Raw genomic sequence first — 22182 nt, 5'->3', positions numbered from 1 at the left:
GTCCGATATGGCTAAATGATCACCAGTACAGGCAAAGATAAACCCAGCCCCATAATCTAGAGACCCCGCCCCGCACATCAGGAGGAGGACAGTAAGTCCGGAGGGCAGCGTGTCGCGGTGGGGCACCAGGTTAAGGCAGATTGACGTGCGCGGTATGTGCCGCTCCGATTAACACGACACAACGGGCGTCCGATCCCCGACGGGGCAGTCGGCACACGCTCCGCTAAATGGTGCGGCAGCGGGGGAGACCGTCAGCTCTCCAACAAGAGAAAAGGTACAAAAAAGGGGCCCATTGACATGCACGGTCAGCAAAGATGACTGGCAAAGATTTCATCCCCGAGCTTGAGCATCAAAAGGCTTCCACACAAACAGACTAAAAAGGTCTGTCACGGAAATCCAACAGCAAGAAAACTCGCGAGTACATTCCGAATCTTTTTGAAGATGAATGTATGGCAGTAGGAAGAGTAAGCAAAACGTGCCCTCCCAATAAAAGTCCCGTGGTACAAATGGCAGTTCTACATCAACTGTGCCCCTACAGCTGTTATGAAACCTACGCACCAGTAAAGACACCGTTTCTATATTTTGCTAAACATGACCTCGTACTTAAGCTTCTACAAAATACTACATCCGTTAGAAAGGCTAAGTGCTACGAAGAAATATTCTTTTTTTTATTATTATTATTATTTTTTTTTTACACAATTACTGCAAATCGGCTAAGGAGACATGGAAGTGTGACGTGCTTTGCTTTATCGATGTCCTGTTCACTAGCGAGTGAAGGCCTCTGGTGGAGTTCTGTGCCTCCCCAGCCTCCGACCTTCGAAGGCCAGCGGAAAGGCAGCGCCCAGGCCGCTCCAGAGGTGCTGCCAACGCCTACGCACGGCTTCGCCCAACAACGAACCGCAACCGGCGGGCTTAGCTTCAGAATCAGGTTGAGCAGAGGACTTGGCACAAAAGTAAAATCACTTGCTCTGTGTCACGGTAAAGAGAGCAATGTGATTGCTACAATCACAGAACGATAATCTTGTAGTGGTGAAAACACCGAGGAAGAGGAAGAGGATGTCTGCTACAGAGGTGTACAGAGCTCAGCATTCAACATTACTGCACGCTATAAGCACAGAGGGAGTGGGACACCCTCACCCACATTCACACACACACACACACACACACACACACACACACACACTCACACTGAGGCATGAGGAGCAGGTCCCTGAGCTCCTTGGCCAACCAGAGCAAGCTACCTCATCTCCTCAGGCAACCAGAGCGAGCTCCCTCCGCACCTCAGCCAATCAGAGCAAGCCTGCTGTAGCCCCACGCCCCTCTGAGCGAGCGCCCTGCAAGTGGAGCCTCAGCCCTGTCCTCCTTCCTCATCGCTGAAGTACATGCACCCTCCCTCCCCCAGCTCATCCTCGTCCAGCTGCAGGCTGCCCAGCGAGAACTTGCTCCTGGGGAGGGGCGACACGGGGGAGGAGCTCAGCCCACCCGGCTCACTAAAGCCCAGCGATTGGCCGCCAGAGCCGGTGGCCTCCACCTCCTCTGAGTCGCTGGTGTCCGTGCCGCTGCTCGCGGAGCCGTCGATCATCTGCACGGCGCCGTGGCGACGGCGCGGCGAGCCGCTCACGGGCCTGGCCTGGCCAGGCGGGGCCAGGCCGTTGGCCAGCGTGCGCCGGTCCAGGGCAGACAGCGTCGGCCGCGGCTGGCTCAGGATCAGAGGGTCTGTCGCGGATCGGTTGCCATGGCACTTGGCTGAGCTCCGGTTCAGGATCGGGGAGAAGCTGCCGAAAAGCCCGCCCTTCTCCTCCCGGGGGGCTGACCTTAGGCTAAAGCTCCGCCCACTGCTAGCTAAGCCGTCCACGTGGCAACGGCGTCCATATCGGCCGTCAGGCTGCCCTTGGCCGTTGTAGTGGGCGTGGCTAAGGGAGCCCGTTCTGTGAAAGGAGAAGAGAGCAGGACTCGAGGTCAAGCTCCTGGTCCCCGGGATGTGGCGCGTGGGGGCGGGGCTACGCTTCGCCATCTCCTCCAATAACGTGCTGTGGAGCGGTCCTCGCACGGAAGCTCTGCCTCCGCAAAGTGACGACTCATAGACATCATAGCTCTGGTTATGGGAGGCGGGGCTAGGAGTAGGGGTGGGGCTGGGATAGCAGTGGGGCGGGGTCTGAGCTCGAGAGACCTGGGCCATGGGTGGGGACTCTGGGGCCCTAAGCCTGCTCTGGCTGCCCTCTCGCTCGCGTGGGCGTGGCCCCTGGCCAGGGGAGCCTAGGCCGTTGCGGGAGTGCGACCTGCTGACGCGACATCTGACCTCCGCCTCGCTAAACTCTGCATCGCTGCAGTCGATGTAGGGAATGGAGGAGTTGCTGCCTTTGGCGGCGCGGGACGCGAGACCTGCAGTGTGGAGCTCGGCGGCCTGCTGCCTGACACCCGGCGCCTGGCCCCGGGCCTCCCCGCCCGCCCACAGCACCCCGTCGCTCTGCCCGTTCTGCTGGGCTGAAGGGGAGGGGCTCTGGCGGATCCGCAGCGCAGCAGAGTCCTCGGAGCTTACGAGCGCCAACTCCTTCTGGCTCCGCCCCTCAGCCTGAGAGAGAGAGAGAATCCAGAAGAGACAGGGTAACAGATGTACAGAGACACAGAAAGAGAATCAACATCAAATTATATCAAATTGCTGATGATTCTGGTGTGTGTGTGTGTGTGTTTGTGTGTGTGTTACAGTTAAAGTGAGAAAGACTTACTTGGTTTGGCACTTGTGAATGTAGTGGAGAAGGCAGAGGAGACAGAGCGCTGTTATACTGAACCCTACTGTGTTTTCTGCAGAAGAGAAACACACAAACATGCATACACACCATATACAGAGTGAACACAGATAGACCAGGACAGGAAATCAATTTGACACCTTGGTCAGCCCAGTGAGTGTAAGAGTTGAGTGTGCCCTGCTGTTTTGGGGTTGTGTAACATTCCATTTCATTAGGAGCTTCTCACCTGTCGAAAGGCAGCTTCTTAAACTCTGTCTCCTTCACATAATCCATCACCTGCTTCTGAGTACGACCACTGGAGGACAGAGAGAAGATCACACGTGTACAGATAAAAGCACCTTGTCTCTCCACGCAAGTTCTTCAGATACGGACATAGAACACACACTGTGAGAGAGGGGTGGTCAGACGAGCAGTGACACACACACACACACACACACACACACACACACACACACACACACACACCTGAACCTGAAGGATGACCCTCGGCTGAACAGCACTGGTTTGGGTTTTGGCTTGGGTTCTTCGAAGAGCCTGAAGAAGGCGTGGTACTCCACGCAGATCTTCCAGAAGACCTTGCAGCAGTCGCGGCTCGCCATCACAAACTCCAGCGTGTCCTGATATGTGCTCTGCTACGCACGCACACAGAACACACTGCTGTTTATCCACTCGGATGCCACATGTTCACAGAACAGTCGTTCCTGGAGCAGTGTTCCCAATCCCGCATATAAACCCACGCTAAACACTCAAGGCCAGTTTCCTGGACTGGTTTTGAACTAGACGGAAATGTTTTAGGTTTAGGACCAATCCGAGGTTAAGCAGCCCCTCGAGAATCTGGAGAACGTCATGAGATTTAGGATTAAACTGCTCATCACATGTGATGGAAGATGAATGAATGGGACAGCAGTTCCACAGAGCAGACCCCTCTGAAGGGCTTGAGCTCCCACTCTGACTGGCATGGCCGGCTGGGGGCGTGCGTGCGTGGGCGGTCTTACGTTGAGGTCAGGGCGCAGTTTGATGAGGAAACGCTTCCTCTTGAAGCTCAGCTTGCGAACTTTAGACCAGTTGAAGGAGTTGATCCTGGTGTGACCCTACACGAGAGCAGCACAGCACACTCACACTCCTCGCCTCGGCCACAGTGCTCATGACACAAGATGAGTGCGTGTGTGTGTGTGTGTGTGTGTGTGTGTGTGTGTGAAGGGGATATGAAGGTCTGGTCTACCTGAAAGACCAGCACTCCTGTGTGTGCGACAGCCAAGCTGAGCTTGGTGCCCTCACGGTCTTTGGCCGGGTGCAGTCTGATGCCATACATCTCCAGACGACGGGACACCTCCAACAGCTGGTAGTCTGACTCAGCTGGCGTGTGACCACTATAACACACACACACACACACACACACACACACACACACACACCCCATTCCTGTCTCCTTTTCCCGGCATAACTGTGTAAAACTGCTGTGTGTGTGTGTGTGTGTGTGTGTAGGCGGAGCAGTGGCACTGGATTGCCTGTGTCTGCACTCACACATGCGTATGGTGGAAATCCATGATCTTGTCCATGAGGGCCATCTGGTCTGGAATGTAGTTGTTATTGAGGAGGTGCTGTCTGCACTGGGTCTCCTCAAAATCTCCGATCTCAGCTAGGAGAGGAGAGAGGAAGTACAGACACGGCGGGGGGGGGGGGGGGGGGGGGACAAAACAAAAGAAGGTAGCAGGGAGAGAGAGAACGAGAGAAAGAGCAAGCAGGGGGAGGGGTCTGTTAAAAGAAAAAGCCATGAAGAGATGCCAGAAAAGAGCCCCAGGGCACTCATTTGAGTGCTGCGCGAATGAAATCATTCTAGTACACGAAGATTCATTTGAGCGTTTTTTTTTTTCACAGGGATTCATTTGAGTGTTTTGTTGGGTTTTTTTTTTCCCCCCAGAAAGATTCATGTCTTTCAGGACAATTCATGAGAATACCTTTGGTTTGAGTTAATGTGGCGGCCAGCACAGCTCAAAGCCTATTCCTGCACTACTCCATCACTGTACCACAGTGTGCCACTATCGCTCAGCAACAGGATGACTTCATGCGAGCAACCGAGTGCCTGCTCTGGGCTCTTAGAGAATACTGCTTCTCAGACGGAGAATTCCTCTGCCTGTCTGTAGAAGTGACAGCTCAGCCTTCTTCCATAAGCTCGGAGCACTCAAAGGGTATCCATGGCAACGAAATATATTCTCTAGCCGTGGTCGTTGTCTAGAATGTGTCTGACCCAGCCTGAGGTTCAGACCACTTCAGTAGGGGAATAATACGCAGCGTTGACAAGGGCTGAATAGAGACCAGAATTCGCTTGCACGCACGCACGCACGCTTACACTGGATGATGTGGGACACCAGCAGGGCAGCGCTACTGTCAGTACAGGTGAGGCGACCAGTTGCCAGATCCTGCCTGATCTGGAGAGCAAACAGGTACCTGAGGATGAACACACACAAATGCACACGCATGCAACCACACAGGCATACACACACACACAGGCATATATACACACACTCATTTTTTGAACTTTACTTTTCTGTGCTTGTTAATTCAGCCCTAATCCACTGATGTACTAAACAGATGATGAGATTAGGTGGTAATGGGACTTAGATGAGCAGGAAGGAGAGGTGAACCTCACCTGGTCAGCTCCTCCATCAATTGGCCATGGTCAGGGGGAAAGAACTTCACCACAAACCGCAGGACTGTGTGCTTGGGCCCTACACACGCACACACACAGTTAGGAATTTACCTGTGGCTAGTTTTCCAGACAGGCTGGGAGAGTTCACACAGTGAAGCTTGGCTCAGAAGAGACTAAGCACACACACACACACACACAAATACACACACTTACGTCTGATCTGCTTCATGATGGGCTTCAGTAGATCGAGCCAAACCTGTCACACACACAGTAAGCGTTAGGCATGACTGTGGCAGTTATGCAACACAGTGTACCCAGGCTGCATAGAGTTTCCTGGATTCTCACCGTCATCTTGCGATGGTCCTGGAACTCCAGACCAAAGTAATCGCCTTCTATTAGATTGAGGTGAGCACAGACCATCTCAAACAGAACCTTGCCTGATGCGCGTTGCTGTGGAGTCAAATACACAGGGAGCAGAAAGAATGAGGATTAAACACATGCACACACAAAGCAGTGGGTAATCAGGAAATGGGCGCCTGCCTCACTTTCGGCTTCCACGAAAACTTTAGAAGCCACCCCTCTGCAATCTGACGCCTGTCCTGTGTGGCCCTGCCGCGGTCCACACACACACGCACACTCACACACGCGCTGGAGTTTTGCCAGGTTGGTTTCAGAGACTGAATCATCCCGACTGCTGCTGGACCTTCGTATCCCAACACAGCCCAATGTGCAGCCGGAGCCCCCGCCAGGCGCTGAATATTCCATCTGAAGAAAGGGATGATTAGAGATGTTGAGGCGAGCCAGATCTTGGCGAGCCAGAGCCCTGATGCATTTCAATGGCTTGGAACATTCCGTTTAGCTCCCATGGAGGATTCCATGGCTCCCTACGCGCCGGCACCACCCGGCAGGCCGGCCTCCCGCTTCCTGCCTGGGACAGGCCTGAATGAGCCCAGGGGTGGGGGGTGCGCAGTGGGCTGGGAGAGGCTGCAGGCCGTTTAGGCCTCACACACACACACACACACAGACACACACACACAGCCCGGCACGCAGACTGTTTACTGATGACTTGAGGCTGTGAATGAACTCCTGTTCATCTGCGAAAGATACCTCACAGTCTGGCTATACCCGTCTAGACGGGGCACACGCACGCGCGCACACAGGAGACGTGCACCCACATGCTCATGTGCACGCATGCACAAGCACATATATGACTGGAGGGAGAGGGTTACACAGGAAGGAGGTTATTACAGGGTCACACACGCGAACACGCACACACACAGTTCTCATACACTGCTGAAAAAGACAAGCCTGGAAAAAAACCCAAAAAACTGCTAGTGGCCTGGTTCCAAAATCAGCATCTGGCGCTTGTGCCAGACCAGGACGCAACCAGCACCAGCTTCTTCCTCTCCCCACTTGCTTTCTTTCGCTCCCCTCCGACACACGATGCCAAGCTAACACGCATCCTGCTCAATTACTGAAGGCTCACAAGGCAACCAAATAAAAACGATCACGTGTGTCACGCGTGTAAACATTCATGCGTGTAGCTGCACACCCACTCACTGAAGCAGACAGACAATCTTTTAATTAGTTGTGTCAATTACTTACAAAATAAGTCACGTTAATTATATTAGCTGTGATGCGTTTTAGTTAATGGTGTTAAATCAATTTATCACATGAAGCAAAGCAAAACAATAAATAATCAGATAAAAACTAGCTAGACTGAAGATCACGGAAGCCCCGCAGTGGGGGGTGGGTGGGGTGTAGTGTGTGTGGTGAGGGGGTGGGTGGGGTGTGGTGAGGTGAAAGCAGTGAGTAGGTTAGGTAGGTTCTCTCTCTCTCTCTCTCTCTCTCTCTCTCTCTCTCTCTCACACAAAGAAAAATAGGGACTCCTAATCCCATGGCACTTTCTGGGTGAACAGATGCATGTTTGGGAGTAGGCGTTCCACGTCAGGCAGCTGACGTGGCAGCTATATCTAGGGGAAACTACACATAGAGCTGGAATACTGAAGTTCAAGGCACTGGCAAATACCAGGCCATCATGACAGAATTCCGTTTGTGTGTGTGTGTGTGTGTGTGTGTGTAAGTAACAGCGCAGATGTTAGTCGCTGAACACAGGCTGGACTCAAGGGATCAACCAGTAAAAATAGAACAAGTAGACACTGGCCAAGACTTTAGTCGTGATGTGATGCAACCAGACCAAGGAACCGGTCAAAGGTCTTGGAGAGCCTGTTCTGAGGTGTGATGCTGACTTGACCCGTTTTAACCGGCTAATGTCAAAGGTGGATCTTTTGTACTGTGAAATATTTCCCTATATTTGTACGTCTCTGTATAGAAAAGACTCATAATAATACAATGGTGAGTCAGTGAGGATTAAGAGAGAGTAGAAGGAAATTTAATCAAGTTTCAGCACGAGCAAGTATGTGTGTGTGTATTGGCATTGTGTCTGTGGCATGATGCAGCAACAACAGCAGAAACTGAAGAACTGGTAATAATCCAGCCTTTCTAAAGAAGGGTGCACACACACACACACACACACACACACACACACACACACACACGTGCACAGTCTTGTGACTATCAGTTATGTCTTCATTTGTGTTCACTCAGTCACTGTCAGTGAAAAAACTAAATGAAATAGCACTGTAGCAGAAAATCCAATATAGAATGACCCGGCTCAGTCTGTGCACGCATGTACACACACACACACACACACACACACACACACACACACACACACACACACACACACACACACACACAAATCGAAAAACCGGTAGTGCAGATGCACAGGCTGGTCATCATAACTGTCAGAGTCATTATGTCAATCACAACAATGCGAGACAGAGAGACCGACAGACAGACAGAGAGCGTGAGACAGAGAGACCGACAGAGACAGAGAGCGCGAGACAGAGAGACCGACAGACAGAGAGCGCGACAGAGAGAACGACAGAGAGCGCGAGACAGAGAGACCGACAGACAGACAGAGAGCGCGAGACAGAGAGACCGACAGACAGAGAGCGAGACAGAGAGACCGACAGAGAGCGCGAGACAGAGAGACCGACAGACAGACAGAGAGCGCGAGACAGAGAGACCGACAGACAGAGAGCGCGAGACAGAGAGACCGACAGACAGCGCGAGACAGAGAGACCGACAGACAGACAGAGAGCGCGAGACAGAGAGACCGACAGACAGAGAGCGAGACAGAGAGACCGACAGAGAGCGCGAGACAGAGAGACCGACAGACAGACAGAGAGCGCGAGACAGAGAGACCGACAGAGAGCGCGAGACAGAGAGACCGACAGACAGCGCGAGACAGAGAGACCGACAGACAGCGCGAGACAGAGAGACCGACAGAGACAGCTCTTGCTTTTTCTTCCTTTTTGAAATTTCTGAATTTCTTCTGTGTTTCTTTTGCTGCCGCGTCTCAAACACACTCCTTAACGTTGAGTATCCATGAACCAAACACACAGACAGAGACCACCCCCCCCCCACGTGCAGAAAGCCCACGTTTCCCAAAATAAAGCACATCCGCCCCCTCAGCTCCCACTGCAGGATAGCCGTCCTGGCCTTTGTAGCTAGAACAGACGACGGAGGACATGCCCTGCACACCCAAAGGGCTGAGAAGAAAAGGAAAAGGCTGTGTTAGGGGTACGTCTCCCATTCAGTACGTACTGAGACAGGATTCAGTACTTACTGAGACAGGATTCAGTACTTACTGAGACAGGATTCAGTACGTACTGAGACAGGATTCAGTACGTACTGAGACAGGATTCAGTACTTACTGAGACAGGATTCAGTACGTACTGAGACAGGATTCAGTACTTACTGAGACAGGATTCAGTACTTACTGAGACAGGATTCAGTACGTACTGAGACAGGATTCAGTACTTACTGAGACAGGATTCAGGGTGTGCATTCATAACAACCCCATGCTAGTCGGTGGTATTTAATGGTTTGTTCCAAGCGTAGGATGGGTATTGTACAGGATTGGGGCTGTGGGAAAGACCCATCTGCTTAGCAGCCAGGCTGATACACACACATGCACACAAGTTTTCTGAACCTAGTTGCTATCAGCCAGCTATCAGTGTTCATATCAGTGCTATCACACACACACACACACAAACGCATAAAAATATACAGACCTGGTAATAAGCAGCTATATGCATTAGCTGTGTTTACGTCAACCTGTATGTCAGCATGCACTACCATGGGACAGCCAGCTGCTGTGTATGTTTTTCCATTATCAAGCCATATGGGTCTTCATATGTGCACGGATCTACTCAACAGCGCACCCTAGTGATGTGCCCAGTACAGTGTCCTGCAGAGCAGTGTGAACACATTACTAGTGCAGCCCGGTTTTTCTTTGCTCTTTGTGTGTAATGAGTAAATGTGCTTTGCCATGACCAAACAAAACAAATGGAAAACTGGTAGAGTGTTTGGGTTCTGTATACAGGTAATTAAATGACAGAACCAGTAGCTTCAGTCGCTCATCCGATTAGCTTGATTTTCTGCTACAAAATATGACTTGGAGGCACCATGAACACAATCAGGCCAATTAAAGCAGGTTTTCCAGCCGTGTGGAAGTCAAGACTTCCTACGGTTGGATTCCGGCAGCAGGCAACACACCTCTGCCTGTGACATAATCTAATACTACCCGCAAGATCCGATTTGTCTGCGATATTAAATAAACGCCATTAAAACAGCCCAATTCCCACGGCGCGAAGCAGCCAAGTCAGTCCCACACTACAATACGGATGCAATTAGCCCACGGGTTTCCAAACCAGCCTACTTTCAAAATGGGGCCAGAGGAACCATAACGAAATGGGCTATTTATAATATCTAGGCTGTAAAGGTCTCTGTGCAATGGCTTTAATGGTGCACAATCATCATAAATGAAGCCGCGCTGCGTTGGACTTCGGAATGTGAATACACGACACGCGGCAGATCTGAGTGTTGAGTGTTATTGTTTGCGAGGGTTCGCGTTGCGATCCGTCATCTGCTGCTTCAGACCAAACGGCCAAGACATAATGTAATCTCATCATAATACCAGTGTGATCACTAAGTTTAAGCTCACATCAGGTCACCAAAGAACATCCATCAGAGGTCAGTGTTCAGCTTTCTAGTAAAACACACACACACACACACACACAGTATGTCCAGAGCTCAAGGTGCTTCCTGGTGGGGCATGATTGATGTCAGTAATACTTAGTTCCTGATGCCTGTGGTACTGTGGTAACTGTGGTCATGTTTACCCCCCCCATCCCCCCCACATTTTGATATGTTGTGAGACAAGAAGCAAGTCTTTAAGACACATGAACATGCACTCATGCAATAGCAGTTTCCATGGCAACTCAAAGCAGTGCTCCTGGAGGATTCTGGAGTCTTAGGAACGCTGGCATCTCTCTCTCACTCTATACCATTCCAGACAGCATAAGCCAAAAATAGGAGAGGGTGCGAGATTTTCCGACCAAAATAAGGCTCTGTGCACAGATAACGCGCTTCCGAACGCATTCCAGCGGGGCGTGTGGTCAGAGCAGGGCCATGGAGAGCAGGCGGGGGAGGCAACCCCCCCCCCCCCACCTGCCCAGAGCGGAGCGGTCTCGGTGCTTGCAGCTGTTTCTCAGGATTGCTGCACACGGGAGAGGCTCGGAAAAGCAGTCCGGATGGGAAAGACGCGGCATGTGTAGCGCTGGTCCTCCATCTCGCGGCTCCAACCTGGAGCTCGCATGGATATCAGTTCTCCAGAACGACGCCCGGAAAGCCACTTGGAAGCTGGAGCAAACCCGGACTTAATCTGCATGATGCAATGCAATCTGAGCACAGAATCAGATACAAGCAGAATCTCCTCCCCCATCAGATCCCATCCCAGAAGCACGGGTTTGGCTTGGCGCCAACGGCAGCAGGTTAATGGGAGGTGGGGTTACACGGTCACCCCAGAGTTCAGGGTGGTTAACACAGTGGCCTTGAAATGGCGACGAACACACGGGTTTCCATGACAAGAAACTCAAACCGATACTTAACTCAGAGTAAAAACAGAATGGCAGTTTAAGAAAGTCTGCGAGGGAGTGGTTTCTGGCTCAGTGATCGTCTGTTCTGAAGGATCATCACCGCGCAGAGCTTCACACATTCGCTCCACCAGAGTTGGTCTGGCTGACGGGCCGAGAAACAGGGTCACAAAACGGTGAGGCCAGACGGCGGAGGGCATCTCCCACACAAGTCCGTCAGACCGAATCTCACTGATAGTGTTGCTATAACCCTGTCTGCACTCACCCTAACGGCCATCACAAATACACAAAACACACGCACACCCGCACGTCCCGCAAGCTATAGAATCATGTTTCCATAGCAACGTGTCTAGTCGTTAGCAGCGGAACGCTGCACGCGGGCTCCGGAGGGGCTATCGTTGCGCCGGCAACCTCCAAAGCCGTGCCTCCATCACACGAATGTGGCGTGCAGGGCCATGCCCACGAAGAGGGAGGGTTTCCACTTAACCCAATCACCTAAGACCTCTGAGCAGAACCAAATGGTATTAGTGCCCCGGGTTATTTCCAACGGCACAGTTAATGCAGTGGGGCCAGCTCTACATCATCATCATCATCCTCCTCCTCCTCATCATCATCATCACATCCCCCTCTTTCACATGTAGAGCAGACAGAGGCAGAGAGAAGGTAGCGGGAGTAACGTGGTGAGTGAAGGAAGGGGTCAGCTGTCCAAGTGGAATGGCTGTAAAATCCCATAACTGTGAGTGGAAGTGTAGCCTCGGAGACTCTCTGGCTGAGCAGACATGAGCCACAGAATAAGAATAGAATCGCAGTGGGAACTTCCTGACAGACACACGCACGCACACAGACATAAACACATGCAACAGCACACGCGTGCACACACACAAAAAATATCCCTTTTGGGAAGCAACAATCTCTGCACAGCATCGACAATCGACCTATTCAGCTTTATTTGGTCCTGGCCTCCCCATGGAGACTCATCGCCATAGCTACAACGTAAGGAGCACATATCTAAGACATTCAGCAGGAATGTCGCCATTTTCACGTGGAGCTTCATTCATAAAAACATCTGCAGAGATTTCTGCTGCACAGAAACTAGGAATTTGCAGTACAGTTTACTTTAGTTTCCTTTTTTATTTTTTGCAATCATTAATGTAATATTAGTGTTTGACAGCGTAGAAGGTTGTAATATGCAAATTAAATGTGTAACAAATAACTCTGGCTGTGCTGTGAGCCTCTCAGACATCACAGGGTCACTAATGTGTTGCAGTATAATGTAGCCATTTCAAGTGAAAGAAGCAAAAGGCCTGTGTGCCTGTGTGTGTGTGCGCGCCTGTGTGTGTGTGTGCGCCTGTGTGTGTGTGTGTGCGCCTGTGTGTGTGTGTGTGCGCCTGTGTGTGTGTGTTCGGAGTGGGCATCAGGGGCTTGATGAAGTGTCCCAGTTCTCTGCCTTCAAGAGCATAAAGGTTAATTTGAAGTGCGACTGGAACAGTGGCTGAGTGTGCCTGTGTGCGTGTGAAAATGCGGCCTGATTTCCCAGTTCTGTTCCACCCTCATTCATTATACATGGGTAGAAACGTGTCCACTATTATGGGTTCAGCCCAGCAGAGCAGAGCCAGCAGTCCAGGACAGATAAGCTCACCTTTTCAACAGCCATTTTCACGTATAACTCAAAAGTATACATTATGTATTTTTGTACACAGAGTAGATTTTCTGTAATTCTACCATAACCCTCAGAAAGTCCTGTCTTCCAAAACATAACCATGTTGCACTCATGTTACCGAAACCTTGCTGTAACGAAATGACTTCAGGAGGACAGTAAGCGTGTGGCCAGCTTTAACGTCCAGAAGTTTGTCCTGCCTCCTCTCTGAAGTACAGAAAACTGCTGTTTCCCATCACTCACATTTGCCACTAGCACAGTGTGGCTAATGCATTTAGCACTGAGACACATACCATGGCTCAGCGGTGCTGTACACTGCAATAAATAAGACTTTAAAACCCTCATCCTTTCAAAAACCAGAACATCACCACATAGTCACATCTGTCATGTTTATTCAGAGCTTATTTTAAATACCAGGAGGACTCAGTGTTACATTTGATCTCTGGAACAGATTACAGCAGCTGCAGGGCACTTGAACGGTGCTGCGGAAGCAACCCCAGCCACGCAGGCTGTTTCTGGGCCGTGCGTATACAACCCCAGCCACGCAGGCTGTTTCTGGGCCGTGCGTATACAACCCCAGCCACGCAGGCTGTTTCTGGGCCGTGCGTATACAACCCCAGCCACGCAGGCTGTTTCTGGGCTGTGCGTATACAACCCCAGCCACGCAGGCTGTTTCTGGGCCGTGCATCTACAACCCCAGCCACGCAGGCTGTTTCTGGGCCGTGCATCTACAACCCCAGCCACGCAGGCTGTTTCTGGGCCGTGCATCTACAACCCCAGCCACGCAGGCTGTTTCTGGGCCGTGCATCTACAACCCCAGCCACGCAGGCTGTTTCTGGGCCGTGCATCTACAACCACAGCCACGCAGGCTGTTTCAGGGATATGTTTAGGTGAGAGGAACATGTTTTGTGATAGTTTTGTGAAGGAGTAGGACTTCCCCCTGAAAGTGTGTAACACATGCCCATGCTAGTCATTTAAGGGGGGATTTCCAATTTTCCAATTGAAGCTCTGGCTGTCCTTGGTGGGGGAGGGTGGGTGTTACACTAGTGGTCCGGTGCTTGAGATGATCAGTGTGATTGTCATTTAAGTGGAACAGAGGCAACACACCCACTCACGCGCATGCACGCGCACACGCACACACACACACACACACACACACACACACACACACACACACACACACACACACACGTGCGCACAGACACACAAAAGCATCTGGTTCCAACAGATAAACAATGATCCATTTCACTTCCTTAGGAATAACTCACTGGACATGCAAACAAGCGCGCAGCCATCCGCTACAGCACTTACTGTCCAGTAGGCAAATAAAAGCAGTGAGAACGATTCTCTCTCTTCAGCTGCACTGCCAGCAATTAACAAACTCACAGCTCAGTCCGCACGGTCCTCCCCTCAATGCCACACGGCAGTAAAGCGCCTTGTGAGCAGTAGTCTCTCCTTCCTCCTCTTTCCTCCTTCGGTCACTCTGGTTTTTATGGTTTTTTAAAATATGGGTTATCAGCGAGGCCCAAGCTGGTCTCTTCTGCTCTCTGTGGTGGTCTGTGTGAGCTGGGAGAGATAGACTTCTTAGTCAAAAGTTCTTTTCAAAGGTTTTTCTTTATGACAAAGCATTCTGATTTTCTGCTATATATAAACGTGCGCTTCTTTGCTTATCTGACATTTCCTGACTGCATGGGAAGAATTCTATGTTCATTTATCAGACTGCCCTAAAGGCAAATGGTACTCTTCGGGCGGTGCCCAGCGGAAGCCGCGCCCACACCCCCATTCGCTCAAACCAAACATTTGCTTCCAACGGTCCCTCACTTTGAAGTGTGTTTTTTCCGGATTCGCTGGGATTTCCCCACGTTCCGATTCATCCCAAACGCCTCATATGGGGCACCGGCCCATTCATCAACACCACTGCTGGACGGATGGTGACAGCCATCCAAACGGAACGCCGGCCGCTGGGCAGAGGTCGCTGTTTATGTGGTATTGACACAACAAGCACGGGCTAAAAACTGGAATAGCTAAGAATATATTTCCACAGAACTTTCCATAACGAATTCCTGCTGACAAACGGCGGGTTCGGGTCCGGCAAAGCCCGACGTTCTTCATCATTTATTCGGATGACAATTAATCTGGAATTGTGTCCAGAGTCAAGGAGACGGAGGCTGCTATACAGAAACACGTCCAACCCAGCCTTGTGCGTCTCCTACACCAGCCATGCCGGAACAACAGTTGGCCGTGGTCCCAGGGAGGTGGAGCGGACGCTGGAACGCTGCACATAATGCATTACTTTTTAATTCATGGACACACATTCCACAGGGCCTGGATAGCCCGGCTGAAGGAGGATGGCTCTGGGAGACGCTGGTCCGTGTCATTTAGGCCATCCAAAAAATGTGGGCACAACACAAGACTCACTTTCTGATTCCAAAATGCTTGTGGCAGATGACTGTGATTTTTCAATACAGAAGACTGAGAATGTGCTGGAATGATCACTGTGGCAGAAATGTGTAGCGAAGATTAGAAGAGTTGGTTTTTTTTCCCTTGAAACAAGTTTCGATAAAAGTTATTGATTCTTTATCCATGCCAATTTGAAATTTTATAATAACAATAATAAAGCCAGTGGTAATAACAAGAGTAATAAGAGTAATGACAGTAGTAGTAGTAATAACACAATAATAATAATAATAAACAAGCCATCTCCATAAACTACCTAAACCAGTTTCTACAATATCCCCAACCGAGCTACAAACCACTCAGCCCACTGTGAACCCATCCCAGCCCTGGGGCTCGAAGAACGTCACCTAGCTACTTCACTGGGGTAAACACCGAGTCCTGATCAGTACTGCTGCAGTACGTGTGCACCTTTGTGCAGAACAGTGCCGCGGGAACCACGGGGAGCACAAGAGGCCAGTACAGTAGGGGTGAAGTGCTCAGCGGGTCGGCAGCGCCGCGGGTCGGAGTGGGCCGCCTCTCGGACGCTCCCCGCGCTGGGCGCGCACACACACCTCGGGCAGCACGCCGTTCAATACAAACTGGGTTTCATCTCTTTAGTGTCCTTGTTCCTAATCCGCAGTTTATTATGACACCAGCGCAACAGTAAGTCACAATGAAGTCAGAGTCTACAGTCTCACTAATCTTTATGCAAGAAAATGTTTGGTGTGCACATCTGCAAAAAAAAAAAAGCTGAAATAAGAAATAAGAAAATCAGATATGTTCATCTAACACAGTTACTAGAAAGAGTGTAAAACACTCAGTTACACTAATAAGATTATCTAGAAGTTAAAGATGCAATTATGTTTTTCCATAGACAATATATTTTAAATAAAATGCCATATCTAGTTTTGTGGTCAAAAAAAAGCCCTTTTGGAGTCAGAATGTTTCTTAACAGAGGTTTGCAGTTTTTACAGCACAAATAATCCTTATACTTCTTCCTCAATTTGACCGAGGCTCTCTCTGCAAATTTAAGGAGAAGAGGTCTCGCACAGGGCAGGAACACAGTACAAGGCCCTGAGTGTGAAGTTTGGAAAAACACAGTCCTTAGTCACAGCCAAGTGGCAAGGCCAAAATTCTCCGGAGTGCACAAACCCATTTCCTCTCAGCAGCTGGACTGGGGAACTGGGTACCAGCGAGAGCAGTAACACGGTTCAGACCAACCATCAGATGGTGTGGTGTAAGGACGGAGTTTTAGCAGCACAGCAGGGCTCTAGCCAAAGTAAACTCAGCACAAGACCTGGTCTTCGCTTGCCCCCCACCCCACCCCACCCCACCCCCCACTCTCTCATTACACAAACACACACACGTGCGCACTCACGCACACACACGTGCGCTGTACCTCTCTCACATTCCATTTCCTTTTGCCTCATTCCTTCTCGCCTCAGGAGCGGTTTGAAAAAAAAGAAAGAAAAAACTGCAATAGCCAGCGTAAAAATAAACACACGGTTTCAGACTCCACCCGGCGAGAAGCTCACGCCACACTTTCAGCGGCGGGACGCGCGGACTTCCCGGCAACCACGGCAGGTCGGAGAGGGGACCCACCTGCCTCCAGCAGGAGAACGCTGGCGCCACACACCCGCCTGAGCAGATCGCCGTGGCAGCGGCAAAGTTTGGGGCTGCCACGTTTCGTTTCACACCGCCAGGCAGGAAGCGGTCGGGCCCTCCGACGCAAGTGTCGTAATCTCATAATCTCAAAATAACAGCGAGTGAACGAAATACTAATAATTAATTTCCAAACACTTTAAATAGTGAAATTTTACAGCCGGAGCCGTGGCAGGGTCGGCTCTCCGGAGCTGAACGATTATGCGTTCTGCTCAACGATGCAAGAAGCGACTTTAGGCTTCGTTTGGTTACCATGTCAACAAGAACCTGCAGTTAGTGCTGTCCTTCATGCTCTGGTGATGCAGTCAGCACTGAAACACAACGGTGTACGCAGGACAATTCAGGAGGCACCGAACCCCTTTGACTCACAAAGTGTGTGTGTGTGTTGGGTTGTTAGAGGGCCACTCACTGAGACGTCAAATATCTCCTCTGAGTCGTCCAGCATGCGCACCCTGACAGCGGCCCTCCGGCCGGAGGGCACAGCAGGCGGCTTCTGCCCGGCCTCCAGCGTGCTGATGCCCAGTGTGTCGGGGGCGCCCAGCCGATGCCCCGCCGTTGGCTCCTGCTCCACCATGGTCTTCCTCGCTCTCTCTGCAGGCCTGGAGGATGAGCGCGCACACACACACACACACACACAGATATCACACATTGAGATTTGGCTGTACAGTACAGATCTGAGGCCAGCCTCCTGTGGTCTACAGCAGGATGAAAAGAAAAAAAGAGGACCCTGACCCTCCTGCTCCGTAATGAAATCATAATTAAACCACAGGGTGCAAATGGCTGTAGCGGACTGAGGCACGAGCGGAGGTTTGCATAAATCGGATTTTACTTGAAACTGCAATCTGCACCATGCAGAAAGCTGGAACCGACTCAAAATTAAGGCATCTGTTCCAGCGGAATGCCTGCTGCATGACAGGCGAGAAAATTTCCATCTAGGTTCATCGGACCTTGTGAGAATACTGATCTCTGAAGGCCACAACCCACCCGGTGATCCTGTGGAATGTTTCTGGCTCTAATGGATGGTCTGAAACACAGGGGACTCTGCACTGCTGTCTTTAGCCATATGATACAGAAACATCCAGTGTAACATGTGTTCTTTCTTACTGCAGTAGCGGGGGGCAGAAAGCGTGCTTACGACCAACTGGAATTTTCGGTGGGTGCACTGGGAGTACAATAAAACCATTTTGCATGTTTAAGCGGAGTAACTCTGTATTCTAGCAAAACACATATGCAGATAATTCCAAACGAGAGTAGGAACTGAGACTGATTTTACCATTTATAGAAACAGCCACTGAAAACAGTTAAACAAAATGTATGCAATCAAAACATTTCAATCATCTTTCTTCCACCATGACTTATTATCATGAGCTACTAGACTGGCTCCAACGTCTCCCACTATCCAAAGAAGAGACTTCCTGATTCAAATAGCTCCAGACTGGATAACAGTAAAATGGCTGTTTGATTTGCTAAATTCTGAAGTGCTTCCTGGAGTTCACAGAACCAGTTTAGACCACACCAAGTAAAAGAACATTAGGACCCAGAGGAACCCTTTCAGAATAATGCTGCCCTAAGGGACAGTCATTAAATAAGCCACCATCTTATGCGGGGTGTCAAATTACTACCAACACTTTTCACCAGGACACACCTAGGACACACACGAGTTAAACAATACCAGACTGGCCTTCAAAAGACCAAATTTTCCAAAAGGTCACACATATTTTACTGCGATACTCTTAATGAGACCTTGCAGAGAGCAGAAAGACTCACCCTTAATGTGTTTTGCTGAAATTCAATATCCTTCCTAACAACAACCAACCACACCAGGCCTCGGCTTCCAGAGAGGTGTTTCTTTGCTCTGCTTGTGTGAGCACGTGTTGACCCAGAAGAGGCTCTGGTACCAGCGCTGACTCCTGGGCTTTCTGAGACTCACTGGGCCGTTAAACGGAAGGCCTGCCTGCTGCGCTCACTCTCTCCCCTCAATCTCTGATTTTTAGTTTTGTTCCACCGTTTATCACACATTCCAGAATAGTGATGTCACCGCAAGTCCTCAGCAAGAGGGGAGGGGGGGGTCAGAGCCAGAGGAGGGGGCAATGATGAGAGATGATGAGAGAGAGAGAGAGAGAGAGAGAGAGACAGAGAGAGAGAGAGAGAGAGAGAGAGAGAGAGAGAGAGAGAGAGAGAGAGAGAGAGAGAGAGATAAAGCCTATGATGGTAAATTGTATTTGATGTAATTTTTATGTTTTGTATGTTTTATCTAGCTATAGAAACACAATGTAGTCTCTCCATACAGTGAGATAACTGCATTCTGTGTAATGGAACAACATTATGGAACCTCTTTGGTCAGAGATGGGGCAACAGAAAATGACTTTATTCTCAACATGCGACATACAATCTGAATCCTACTACTACTTCACGAGAACGACATGGCGCATTGCGTACAGCCCTCTGATACTTTCCCCACAGGTATGAAGACACTGCCCTATAGAGGATCCTGTCCATGTGTTACACTGGTTACAATGGAGAGGAGGATTCCTGTAGGGCTGTTATGCTGAGGCAGGCGATCTGCATCTGTGATGAGATCATAGCGCCTGACCTTCTGACACCCACACAGGTTAATGGTGAGGCATCTGAGAACTATGAAGAGGGAGAGTTTCCGCACAGTAATGAGCATTCATCCCTCAGACACTCTCACACTGGACTGAACTGACAGAGTCAACTGCAGTCAGACCACAACACAAGATGGCATATGTTGGTCTCTAATAGTTTGTCAAACCATCATATAGTTATCTCAGAAACTTTCTGTCCAGTCAGTCACAGTACACATTTACTCAGTTACCCTCAGAAAAGGTTCATTAAGCATTAACTGAAACCCTCCAAGCTTTTGAAGGTGAAATTCATCTTTGAGAGCGAGAGACTGACCCAGGATATCAAACACCCAACAGCAGCTGTATTACACAATGGCGCAGATACTCAGCAATTATTTGACATTTATTTCATGCTAGAGAAATATACCAATCAACACCACAAACTTTAACCATCATTCTGAACCAGTCTCACTTTCAAACAGTGGGACAAAATATGAGGTCTTACTAGAAGTCTGCAGTGTTTAGATTAGAACTGGGTATCTCCCAAGTCCAACAACGTTTACTGGCAGCCTCAGAAGTGTAAATCTGGATAGTCTAAGTTGGCTTCTGTTATGGCCTGTCCTGCCTTCAAGCTCATAAATCAAAACAAATAATACAAAATCTCTCCCACCCCCCATTCCCTCTCTCATCCTCTTCCTCTCTCTCTTCATTTAAATCCTGCAGTTTTCCCAGTATTACTGCAGACATGCGTGGAAGCGGATACAGGGTAGAAGAGCTTCTTCCTTCAAAACAAATCCCACTCCTGAAACAGGAGTGGCTTCCAGCGGCCGGAAGGACTGTGATGTGACCCCACTGGGGTTCCAGTTGGCTTTGAAGTTGTTTACAAAGAAAATTCCACATAAGAATGTGAGAGATTTGAGAGAGAGAGAGAGATATTGGGGATTGTACAGGAACAGTGGCTCCTCTGTTCTTGCTCCACACAAGTATACTTCTCTCTGCCTTCTTCTCCCTGGATGTGATCACTTTAAATCCCACCTCACTCACTCCATAAACCCCCTCGCCGAGCGGCGAACACACGTCTGGGTGTGGCACAACCAGCGAAAGGGCATTTGATCCAACTGACTTGTGGTGGAAAGAAAAATGAACATAGAAAATCTAACTTCTCACCATTGTAGTTGGCACGCTACATGATCCTATCGCTCTAGATCTAGTGCTGAAAGGGCTGAGGTGCTCCTTCATCTAACAGCTACAGTGAATGAATGACGTGGTTCACACAAGTGCACATGTTCTTACGCTGCAGTAGATCGTGTCAGTAACGTGTAACACGCCAATAATGACCGAATGTACTCTGTGGTGGAGGTGCAATTGACTGACAGCTCCATAGAGAGAGACCTACAAACACAAACTGCCATCAATCTCGGTGTGATGGGGAAACACTTGGTTTAAATGATTAGCTGGGCTACAGTGGTACCCAGAGCCACTGAGCCTACCTCGGGCTGTAGGCCATTTCCACTTTCAGAGGGGTGAAACGACTCAATATCTGCACAGAATAGGCTATAATCTCCCCAGCAAAACGTCCACGCGTCCTGGCACGATTCCTTCGCTGATCTACGTTTACCTACCCTCCCAGAGACAAACCCCTTAAGGTGTCCAGGACCGTCTCACCGTCCGAGGTGGTAACGTTTAATCAAAGCCGTATGGCAAGGCGCCTCCAAACGTTGAAGGGAGACGTGGCTGGCCAACCGAGCTGCTGGCCGGGAGAGGAGACCGTGGTAGACGTGACCGTCCGCGGACACGTTGAGCGTAGTTCCGACTCGGAACGTTCCCGAAGTGTCGCTGGCTACATTTTATCGCCTCGTTTTTCAAACAGCTACAATGTCGCTACTGCTGGAGACAAGGAACGCGCAGTTACTCACCCGGGTTACAAAACGCGGCTCCCTCGTCGCCTCTTCTCTCGGCAGCCCTACGACCCTACAGCCTTTACAACCCAGACCAGTCTAAACACGGAGCACACGCACTGTCCCGGGTAAAAGCGTCTTCGCGGTCGCCATGTCGGCCGGCTGCCCGTGGGGACGAGCTTTACGCTGGAGAGAGAGCCACAGAGAGCTCGTACGTGGAACAATAAGAGACGCGCAGTGCCTCCAGCTACGGGAGCGCGCATAGCAGCTGCTCCATAAGCCAGGGAGTTTACGCGCATACTGCCACCTAGCGGCAGAAAGCGGCTCTTAACAGTCGAAGACCGATCTGGGGCAGCTGGACATTCTTATGTTCCAATTTTGCCTTTGCAGTATAGTCAGCTAACACGCAGTTGAATCGTGTCGTTAATGTTATTACCAAACAGGTTTTGTACAAATATTTAGTGCCATTAGTTCCAAAGTTACATTAGTAGACCTACAAACAATGTGATAGTAAAGTTAATCAGGTTTAGGGGACGTTGCCT

The 22182-nt window shown here is 50.1% G+C and overlaps 1 protein-coding gene across 3 annotated transcripts in view; it reads right to left on the bottom strand.

The window, feature by feature from the left end:
- The window catches only part of LOC113580300 (FERM, ARHGEF and pleckstrin domain-containing protein 1), a 33300-nt gene extending 11431 nt beyond the window's left edge, over nucleotides 1-21869 (bottom strand). For 2 of the 3 annotated variants that reach the window (XM_027014759.2, XM_035536338.1), the window contains exons 1-13: nucleotides 21659-21869; nucleotides 17567-17756; nucleotides 5743-5847; nucleotides 5611-5653; nucleotides 5398-5476; nucleotides 5098-5195; nucleotides 4272-4386; nucleotides 3970-4117; nucleotides 3743-3838; nucleotides 3213-3379; nucleotides 2974-3042; nucleotides 2727-2802; nucleotides 2383-2572 (exon numbers count right to left, since the gene is read on the bottom strand). In XM_027014759.2, the coding sequence (XP_026870560.2) occupies nucleotides 2383-2572; nucleotides 2727-2802; nucleotides 2974-3042; nucleotides 3213-3379; nucleotides 3743-3838; nucleotides 3970-4117; nucleotides 4272-4386; nucleotides 5098-5195; nucleotides 5398-5476; nucleotides 5611-5653; nucleotides 5743-5847; nucleotides 17567-17731 (1351 nt within the window). In that variant the 5' untranslated portion in view covers nucleotides 17732-17756; nucleotides 21659-21869. The remainder of the gene's footprint in view (nucleotides 1-2382; nucleotides 2573-2726; nucleotides 2803-2973; nucleotides 3043-3212; nucleotides 3380-3742; nucleotides 3839-3969; nucleotides 4118-4271; nucleotides 4387-5097; nucleotides 5196-5397; nucleotides 5477-5610; nucleotides 5654-5742; nucleotides 5848-17566; nucleotides 17757-21658) is intronic. The other variant, XM_027014760.2, reaches the window with a different exon arrangement.
- Nucleotides 21870-22182: the final 313 nt, after the last annotated feature.

The sequence above is a fragment of the Electrophorus electricus genome, chromosome 2, assembly GCF_013358815.1.
Source record: "Electrophorus electricus isolate fEleEle1 chromosome 2, fEleEle1.pri, whole genome shotgun sequence".
NCBI lineage: Eukaryota > Metazoa > Chordata > Actinopteri > Gymnotiformes > Gymnotidae > Electrophorus > Electrophorus electricus.
This window is presented reverse-complemented; position numbering and strand designations above follow the sequence as displayed.